General features: G+C 43.9%; 1 protein-coding gene across 4 annotated transcripts in view; it reads left to right on the top strand.

The window, feature by feature from the left end:
• The first annotated feature begins 5479 nt into the window (after positions 1-5479).
• The window catches only part of SLC37A3 (solute carrier family 37, member 3), a 64248-nt gene continuing 59080 nt past the window's right edge, over positions 5480-10647 (top strand). For all 4 annotated transcript variants that reach the window (XM_011995455.1, XM_011995454.1, XM_011995456.1 and 1 more), the window contains exons 1-2: positions 5480-5644; positions 7625-7733. In XM_011995455.1, coding sequence (XP_011850845.1) covers positions 5556-5644; positions 7625-7733 — 198 coding nt within the window. In that variant the 5' untranslated portion in view covers positions 5480-5555. The remainder of the gene's footprint in view (positions 5645-7624; positions 7734-10647) is intronic.

Below are 10647 nucleotides of genomic sequence, written 5' to 3' on the forward strand. Positions count from 1 at the left end.
TGTGACCACAGGCACGCACCACCACCCCTGGCTACTTTTTATATTTTTTGTGAAGACGGGGTTTTGCCATGTTTCCCAGGCTGGTCTCAAACTCCTGGGCTCAAGCAGTCCTCCTACCTCAACGTCCCAAATTATTGGAATTTCAGGCATGAGCCACCATGCCTGTCCAGAATCTTATTTTTAACAAGGATTTTTTTTTTTTGGGTCTTTTAAAATAATTCTAATGGGGGTTTGGGGAGATGTTGGCCAAAGGATAAAAAATTTCAGTTAGGAGGAATAAGTTTAAGAGAACTATTGTACAATATGGTGACTATAGGCTTTGTTTTTTTGAGACAGGCCCTCACGCTGTCACCCAGCCTGGAGTGCAGTGGCACAATCGCAGCTCACTGAGCCTCTAACTCTCAGGTGATCCTCCCATCTCAGCCTCTGGAGTGACTGGGACTATAGGCTTGCGCCATCACACCGGACTAATATATGTATATATATTTAGATGGAGTCTCGGTCTGTTGCCCAGGCTGGAGTGCAGTGGCGTGATTTTGGCTCACTGCAGCCTCCACCTTCTAGGTTCAAGTGATTCTCGTGCCTCAACCTCCTGAGTAGCTGGGATTACAGGTGTGCATCACCATGCCCAGCTAATTTTGTATTTTTAGTAGAGACAGGGGTTTCGCCATGTTGGCCAGGCTGGTCTCGAACTCCTGACCTCAAGTGATCCACTCGCCTCGGCCTCCAAAGGTGCTGGGATTACAGATGTGAGTCACTGCACCCGACCTAGCTAATATTTTTGTATTTTTTGTAGAAATAGGGTGTTGCTGTGTTGCCAAGGCTGGTCTCAGACCCCTGAACTCCAGCAATCCACTTGCCTTGACCTCCCAAAGTGCTGATGTACAGGCCTGTGAGCCACTGTGAGCCACTGTGCCGGACCGGTGACTATAGTTAATAACAATGTACTCTATTTTGAAAATTGCTAAAAGAGTAGATTTTAAATTTTCTCACCACAAAAAATAAGTAGGTGAGGTAATGGATATATTAACTAGCTTGACTGAGCCATTCCACAGTGAGCACATATTTTAAAACATGTTGTACATGGTAAATATATACAATTTTATTTGTCAATTAAAAATACTATAATGTTAAAAATCTTGTTGCTGTCAACTATGAGTTGATAATTGTGTATTCAGTATTTGTTAATAGAGTCTGCAACCATCCCTGCATACCACCCTGAACATGGGCTGCCTTGTCGGACTTTGGAAGCTAAGTATGGTGGGGCCTGGTTAGTGCTTGGCTGGGAAACTGCCTGAGAATACCGGTGCTGTAGGCTTTAAGAAATAAAAATTCACCGATTGAGAAAATACTAAATGATAAGCTACAATGAATTCAGAAATGCTAAAATGAAATTTGGTTTTGAAATTTGGTTTTATTAATCATAACAGCATTTACACATACTTGAAACATGTTACACTCTTGTTCAGTGTGTATTTAGAGTGGTAAAGAGATTATTCTTCAAAAAGTAGGACGTGCTCGATGGACTCTGACTTGACACAAACTCCTGTACACCCCAGGGTCCCTGAGCTCATGAATGATTGGAAATCACTTCTGTGATAGATAGGATACATGTGCAAGGTATTATTATTGCATAGGATCAAATGTTACAGTATTTATCTTAAATGTCATTATGCACACAGCAGGTGAATGTTTACAACTATTTTCCTGGGCGAGGTGGCTCACGCCTGTAGTCTCAACACTTTGGAAGGCTGAGGTGGAAGGATTGCTTGAGGCCAGGAATTCAAGACCAGCCTGGACAACATGGCAAAACCCTGACTTAACATAAATGCAAAAAATAAGCTGGATGTGGTGGCATGTGCGCCTGTATTCCCAAAGGATTGCTTGAGCCTGAGAGGTTAAGGCTGTAGTGAGCTGAGGTTGTGCCACTGCACTCTGGTCTGGGTGACAAAATGAAACCTTGTCTCAGTCAATCAATCAATCAATCAATCAGGCCGGGCATGGAGGCTCACGCCTGTGATCCCAACAATTTGGGAGGCCAAGGATGGTGGATCATCTGAGGTTAGGAGTTTGAGACCAACCTGGCAAACATGATGAAACCCCGTCTCTATTAAAAACACAAAAATTAGCTAGGCATGATGGCGGGCGCCTATAATTCCAGCTACTTGGGAGGCTAAGGCAGGAGAATCTCTTGAACCTGAGAGACAGAGGTTGCAGTGAGCTGAGATCATGCCACTGCATTCCAGCCTGGGCAACAGAGCCAGACTCTGTCTCAGAAAAAAATAGATAAATAAAAGAATAAAATAAAGCCTGTTTGCCCAATGTGCATATTAAGCCTTTTCTCCCCAATCATTGTAACTTAGGAAAAGATCGTCTATTTAGAAACTAAATCCAAATGGCCTCAAATATCTTGGTAGTTATTTAAAGCTATTAATATAAGTGTACAGCCCTAGATTATGCAGCTCTATTGCCAATGTGCTGTAATTTCAATCTGTTGGAGCATTTATTTTTGGAATTATGATTTTACACGATACATTATTGAGTTTCATATCCCATGCCCTTTCCTGGAGTACATACTACAGTGTTTTGAGGTGGGAAGGTGTCCAGTTCAAAGAGCTATGATTCGTAGAGAATGATTAAAGTTTTGAGTTTTTCCACTTGGGTTTCATGTTTAATTTTCAGGATGGAAGTAAATTTAGTCATAACACTAATAGCTCTTGTTTTTGTAACTTCCTGGAATTATAGACAGGAAGTTTATGTACACTTTGTGAGTGGAATTTTATTGTCCTACTCTGCACGTAATTTTATTAACATTTTCCAAGAAGAATGACTTTAAAATGAAATTTGCTAAATTCTTCTGATTTGGAATTAATCCTTGGCAGATCAGTGGCTAATATAATTTATCTGAATATGTCACATACATTGTTACTTTTAGCCTTACAGCTCTCAAATGAGATAAGCCATTTTATGGATGACCACTTGTAATTTATAGAGCATGACCTGTCCCAGGGCTCACAGCCAGTAAGGAAAACAACTGTTATGTGTACATAATTGTAACCACCTCAACTTTGTTTCTTTTATCTGCAAGTTGCAAGAATGGCCTTTCTGCTGGGTCTCTTAGCCTTTAAGGTTTGGGTGCATCTATTGAGCTGTGGCTAGTGAAAATAAGTAGTGTAACAGTTCCAGTGAACATAGATCTGAGAGCCAAGCCCTGTGATTCTCTCTTGAGTATTGGGAGCTCTTGCATGTGTTCCCTACCTTGACCACTGTTGTATATTTATCATACAAGCCATTTTATGTAATTTTTTCCCCTGAATATGAGGATAAATTACATTACTTTTTCTGTTGTGGCGGGGGGCAGGCAAGGTCTCACTCTGTGGTACAGGCTGGAGTGTAATGGTGTGATCATAGCTCCCTGCCTCCTTGAACCCCTGGGCTCAAGCGATTCTCCTGCCTTAGCCTACTGAGTAGCTGGGACCACAGACACGAGCCACCATGCTTGGCTATTGTTTCTTTTTTTTTAGTTTTTGTAGAGATGGGGTCTCACTATGTTGCTCAGGCTGTTCTCAAACTCTTGGGCTTAAGTGTTCCTCCCGCCTTGGCCTACTAAAGTGTGGGGATTACAGGCGTGAGCCAACATGTCCAGCCTAAATTACAGTACTTTTCTAATGCTGTGGGTGTTTCTGTTATAAAAATTATATTGATGTTTATTGTAGGCTTTTTAAGAAAAAAGTATATACAAGAAAATTAAAATTATCCATTATTTCACTCCCCAGAGAGAACTGGTATATTCCCTATTTATTTGTAAGTACTATGTAAATACAGTTGAGTTGATTAGATTTATAACCAGCTCCCACTTTTTTTCACTTGACATTTTCTCATGTCATTAAAAAGTCTTCATGGCAAATGATTATAAATGATTCAGCCATTCAGACATACCATAATTTATTTAATTATTCCCCTATTATTGTATCTTTAAATTGGTTCTGCAGACTCATAACTGGAGACATTAAGTTTAGCTGCTTACTTTATGCTTAATTGTTCTTGGATATCAGAGAATGGGTGCAGCTTTTAGAGAGTACAGTCAAATGAAAAGGCACTGGGGCTGGGCACAGTGGCTTATGCCTATAATCCCAGCACTTTTGGAGGCCAAGGTGGGCAGATCGCTTTGAGCTCAGGAGTTCGAGACCAGCCTGGGCAACGTGATGAAACCATGTTTTTACAAAAAATACAAACATTAGCCAGGCATGGCGGCTCGTGCTTGTAGTCCCAGCTACTTGGGAGGCTGAGGCTGGAGAATGGCTTGAGCCTGGGAAGCAGAGGTTGCAGTGAGTCAAGATCATGCTACTGTACTCCAGCCTGGGCGACAGAGTGAGACCCTGTCTCAAAAAGAAAAAAAAAAAAAAAAGCTGCTGGAAGTAGTGGAAGGAGATGGCAAGGAGTGGCCCGACCTCTTTCTCTGTTTCGTTGACTGACACAGTTTTTTTCATTTTGAGGGGATACTGGGGGGCAGACAGGGGTTAGGCAGTTTGCCCAGAGTCTTGCACTGGGACCTCACCTCAAAGCAATAGAAGATCGTGTAGAACATTGTCTTGAATCATTTTGTTTTGTTTTGCTTAGAGTCAGGGGTCTCACTTTGTTGCCCAGGGTCGACTGCAGTGGCGTGATCATAGCTCACTGTAACCTCGAACTCCTGGACTCAAGGGATCCTCTTGTCTCAGCCTGTCCAATAGCTGGGGGACTACAGGTGTGAGCCATTGTGCCCAGCTCCTTCTTTCTTTTGATATTAAAAATCTCCTCCAGCACTTTGTGAAAAATACTTTTTATAGGCCTAAACACGTCTTGTAGTTTTTAAGGAATAGATCCCTGGAAATACATTTTTTTTAAGTGAAAGCAAGTTTATTCAAAAGTAAAGGAAGAAAAGGGCAGCACTCCATCGAGAGAGCAGCCCAGAAATTGAATTTTTGTGTCAAACACTCTTGATGAACATGGCTAGATTGTCCTCCCATAATATTATACTAATTTTTACTTGTGTCAGTAGTGTGTGGGAGTTCAGGAACCGTTATACCCTGAGCTGCATTGAGCACAATCTTTTTTAACTATCCAAATGTTTTCTTGCCTTAATTATATTTCTAATATTACTAGTAGGATTGAACTTTTATTTCTTAAGTTCAATAGCCATTTCATTTCTTCTGAGTTGTCTATTTCCTTTGCTCATTTTTTCTGTAAGAATGAGTGATTTTCTTATCAGTTTGTATGAGCTCTTTCTATTAAGATATAATCTCTTGTCCAGGATTTTTTTTTTTTTAAAGACTACCTAATAGCTTTAACATAACTATTAATCCAGTTTTCTGGTGTCAACTAGGCCATGAGATTTTTTCCCACAAGGCCTGATTATATAGTAACTATAAATCGAAATAATTCAGTTTTTGGATAATCTGCCGAGGTTTAATAATGTCCATAATGCGTTTTGTCTTTCCAGAAAGAAGAAATGATGTAAATCACTCACTCTCCAAACTTTAAGGTCAAAGGTGAGAAGGAAGGTCAGGAAGAACATGGCCTGGCCAAGTGTTTTTCAAAGAGGGTCTCTGCTGTCCCGGTTCAGCCATCATCACGTTGTAGTGTTCCTGCTCACCTTCTTCAGGTAAGCACGTTGCTAAAGCTGCTCTCCTGCTTTTTTTTCTTTTTTCCTTTTGAGGGAGCTAATGCATGGCAAGTGTCAAATGCACTGATGGGCATACACTTGCAATGTTACTTATTCCTTCTGTTATAGTCTTGAAAGCTCTAATATAGTAGTTCTCGAGGGCTATTTTGCCCTCCAGAGGACATTTGGCAGTGTCTAAGATAGTTTTGGTTGTCATGAGCGGGGAGGAATGCTACTTGTAGTTAGTGGTGGAGACCAGGGATGTTACTAAACGTCCTCCCATGCACAGGACAGCTCTCCACAACAAAGAACATTTCGGCTCAAAATGTCAATCATGTGGAGGCGGAGAAGCCCTGGTCTGTTTGTGTTTTTTTTTTTATTTTGTACTTTTTTTTTTTTTTTTGAGACGGAATATCGCTTTGTTGCGCAGGCTGGAGTGCAGTGGCATGACCTCGGCTCACTGCAACCTCCAACTCCTGGGTTCAAGTGATTCTCCTGTCTCAGCCTCCCGAGTAGCTGGGATTACAGGCACGTGCCACTGTGCCTGGCTACTAAATAGAAACAGTTTCACTGTTAGCCAGGATGGTCTCGATCTCCTGACTTCGTGATCTGCCCGCCTTGGCCTCCCAAAGTGCTGGGATTATGGGCATGAGCCACCACGCCCGGCCAACATATCTCACTTCTTTTCATCACCCTGTTTGGAGAGAGAAGTCCTCTATTTGTTAAAACCAGGAGCTGGAGAACAAAGGTGATCGTAAGCGGTTCTCTTAGAAACATAACATACATCAGGCCATTGGGTGTTAGAGGCGTGCTATAAGTGACCTTGTTACTCAGCTTTTTTTGATATTTCTGCTGAGTAGATTTGATTATTAATCTTTATGAAAGACACCAGAAATAATGATTATTTATTTATTTATTTGAGATGGGATCTCACCCTGTCACCCAGGCTGAAGTGCAGCAGTGTGATCACAGTTCACTGCAGCCTCTGACTCCCGGGATCAAATGATCTACCTGCCTCAGCCTCTTGAGTAGCTGGGACCACAAGCACGAACCACCACGCCTGGCTTCTTCTTATTTTTTTATTATTATTTGTAGAGTCGAGGTCTTCTTATGTTCCCCAGGCTGGTCTTGAACTCCTGGGCTCAAGCAGTCCTCCTACCTCAGCCTCCCAAAGTGCTGGGGTTATAGGCGTGAGCTGCCAGGCTTGGCTCATCTTTTTTTTTTTTTTTTTTTTTAAAGAGAAGAACTCTTGGCCAGGCATGGCGACTCACACCTGTAATCCCAGCACTTTGGGAGGCTGAGGCGGGTGGATCACCTGAGGTCAGGAGTTCGAGACTAACCTGGCCAACATGGTGAAACCCCATCTCTCCTAAAAATACAAAAATCAGCTGGGCGTGGTGGCCTGCACCTGTAATTCTAGCTACTTGGGAGGCTAAGGCAGGAGAATTGGCTTGAATCTGGGAGGCGGAGTTTGCAGTGAGCTGAGATTACACCACTGCACTCCAGCCTGGGCAACAGAGCGAGACTCCGTCTCAGGAAAAAAAAAAAAGAGAAGAATTCTAAAATTGTTCAGTGTCATGCCTGTAATCCCAGCAATTTGGGAGGCCAAGTGGTGGAGGATCACTTGAGCCCCAGAGTTTGAGACCATCCTGGGCAACATAGCAAGACTCGCTGGAGTGGGTGCGCCTGTAATCCCAGCTACTCAGGCTGGGGTGGGAGGTTCGCTTGAGCGCGGGAGGTCAAGCCCAGTGAGCTATGATCATAACTGCACTCCAGCTTGAGTGACAGAGGGAGATCCTGTCTCAAAAACTAAAAATAAATAAAATTGAGAGAGCCTCTCTGAGTCTATTTTGGTTCAAGTGGCTGCCCCCCAAATAAAACAAAACACAATTGAATAAAAGAAATGGGCTTATACCTGTGATTTTATTGAATGCTGTTTCTCCTTGCTATTCATTCATCTGTATTCTCTCTATTTTGTAGTTATTCGTTGCTCCATGCTTCACGAAAAACATTTAGCAATGTCAAAGTCAGTATATCTGAGCAGTGGACCCCAAGTGCCTTTAACACGTCAGTTGAGCTGCCTGTGGAGGTAAGCAGAACAAAGTGCTGGGATGGATTGAAGGAGACCGTGCCCACCCCTGGATTCTTCTTACGTTCTTTTTTGCATCTTTTGCTTGCCAGGACTCTGAAATGGCTCACTGTTTCCTATCACGTAAGAGCCAAACTATTCTACTAATTTCAAAGCCTGCTCCGACTCAGTCCCATTTTACCTCTCCAGCTGGCTTATTTCTAACTGTTTAGAAATCACACCTTCTGGCCGGACGCGGTGGCTCAAGCCTGTAATCCCAGCACTTTGGGAGGCCGAGACGGGCGGATCACGAGGTCAGGAGATCGAGACCATCCTGGCTAACACGGTGAAACCCCGTCTCTACTAAAAAATACAAAAAAACTAGCCAGGCGAGGTGGCGGGCGCCTGTAGTCCCAGCTACTCGGGAGGCTGAGGCAGGAGAATGGCGTAAACCCGGGAGGCGGAGTTTGCAGTGAGCCGAGATCCGGCCACTGCACTCCAGCCTGGGCGACAGAGCAAGACTCCGTCTCAAAAAAAAAAAGAAATCACACCTTCTGACGAGGCTGTTTTTTCACTGGCTTTCATTAGTGCTGTACTCGTTTCTGTCTTTGAGATTTTGCATGTTATCTTTTATGTGCTCTTTTGCTCTTTTCCACCTGTCTGAAGTTTGCCTTTCTCTTTGTGTCAAGATAAAATGCCACTTTTTTTTTTCTTTTTTTGAAACAGGGTATCTTTCTGTTGCCCAGGCTGGAGTGCAGTGGCACGATCTCTCAGGAAACATCTCTGCAATCTCCACCTTCTGGGCTCAAACAATCCTCCCACCTCAGCCCCCTGAGTAGCTGGGACTACAGGCGCTCACCACCATGCCTGGCTAATCTTTTTTTTTTGTTTTTGAGATGGGGTTTCACCATTTCCCCAGGCTGGTCTTGAACTCTTGAGCTCAAGCGATCCACCTGCCTTGGCCTCCCAAAATGCTGGGATTATAATGTGAGCCATCACACCCGGGGAAAATGCCACGTTTTCAATCAAGTTTTTTCCCAACTTCTAATTTTTCCCTTCACCAAACTCTTGTACACTGTGTATTGCATATTGTAATGTCTTGGTATTTCAATATTTTCTAATTGTTTCTTTCTCTTTTTTTGGAGACAGAGTCTCGCTCTGTCGCCCTGGCTGGAGTGCCGTGGCGCGGCGCCATCTTGGCTCACTGCAAGCTCCGCCTCCCGGGTTCACGCCATTCTCCTGCCTCAGCCTCCCGTGTAGCTGGGACTGCAGGCGCCCGCCACCTCGCCCGGCTAATTTTTTTTTGTATTTTTAGTAGAGATGGGGTTTCACCCTGTTAGTCAGGATGGTCGCTATCTCCTGACCTCGTGATCTGCCCTCCTCAGCCTCCCAAAGTCTGGGATTATAGGTGTGAGCCACCACACCCAGCCTGTTTCTTTTTTTAATTTAAATTTTTTTTGTAGAGACAGTGTCTTGCCCTGTTGCCCAGGCTGGTCTTGAACTCCTGGACTCAAGCCATCTTCGTCCTTGGCTTCCCAAAGTTTTAGGGTTACAGGTATGAGCCATTGCGCCCAGCCTGTTTCATTTGTTTGTATCTTGCTTATGTGCCTTGAAGTCAGGCACGATCTTGACTCACTGCAACCTCCGCTTCTGGGGTTCAAGCGATTCTCCTGCCTCAGCCTCCCAAGTAGCTGGGATTACAGGCATGCACCACCACACCCAGCTAATTTTTCTATTTTTCGTTGAGAAGGAGTTTCGCCATGTTGGCCAGGCTAGTCTAATTCCTGGCCTCAAGTGATCTGCCTGCCTCGGCCTCCCATAGTGTTGGTATTACAGGCATGAGCCACTGCCCCTGGCTAGAGTCATAAATCTTTTTTTTTTTTTGAGATGGAGTCTTGCCCTTTCGCCAGGCTGGAGTGCAGTGGCGTGATCTCGGCTCACTGCAACATCCACCTCCCGGGTTCAAGCGATTCTCCTGCGTCAGCCTCCCGAGTAGCTGGGGACTACAGGCGCCCGCCACCATGCCCGGCTACTTTTTGTATTTTTTAGTAGAGACAGGGTCTCACCGTGTTGGCCAGGATGGTCTGGATCTCTTGACCTCGTGATCCTCCCACCTCGGCCTCCCAAAGTGCTGGGATTACAGGTGTGCGCCACTGCCCCTGGCCCAGATCATAAATCTTAAAGATGGAAGTGGTCTCAGAGAGATCATGCACCCTGCCCTCCCAGATTGGAATCTTTCTTTGTCATTCTTGGAAGATAACCATCCAGCTTCTGCTTCAGTAGTTCTAGGCAGAAGAAACTTGCTGTTGTGTGAGGTGGATGCTTACATTTTTATTCAGCTTTTGAAGAAAATTCCTCCCTGTCTCCGTAAGTTTCTGTTTAGGCAAAACATTCTTGGCTCCTTCAGCTGTAGTTTAGTGACACTGAGCACTGATTGTGGGATTTCAGGTACAGCCTGAACAATATAGAGAAAAACAGGATTTCATTTAGGCACTAGATTTCCGGTTGTATTGCCTAAGGCTGCCTTTATTTTTAAGTAACTGGGTTGGGGGTTCCCAAGACCACCCCCAGTTTGGTGATTAACTAGGAGGACTCAACATAGAGTACATGTGGCTGTAATTTATTCCAGTGAGAGGATACGAGGTAAACTCAGCAAAGGGAAGAGGCCGGCCTGGTGTGAAGTCTGGAAGAGGCCAGGCCCAGAGGCCTCTTTCATTAATTTTTAATTAAAAAAACTTTTAAAATTATTTTTTAAGAGATAGGGCTCTTGCTATGTTGCCCAGGCCGTACTTGAACTCCTGGACTCAAACGATCCTCCCGCCTCAGCCTCCTGAGTAGCTGGGACTACAGGTGTGTGCCACCATGGCCAGCTAAAAAAATATTTTGCTTATGTATTTTTAAAAGTTAAAAAGTTAAACAGAAAAACATTTCTTAA

This window comes from Mandrillus leucophaeus, unplaced genomic scaffold (genome assembly GCF_000951045.1).
Source record: "Mandrillus leucophaeus isolate KB7577 unplaced genomic scaffold, Mleu.le_1.0 Scaffold49, whole genome shotgun sequence".
In the NCBI taxonomy this organism is placed as follows: domain Eukaryota; kingdom Metazoa; phylum Chordata; class Mammalia; order Primates; family Cercopithecidae; genus Mandrillus; species Mandrillus leucophaeus.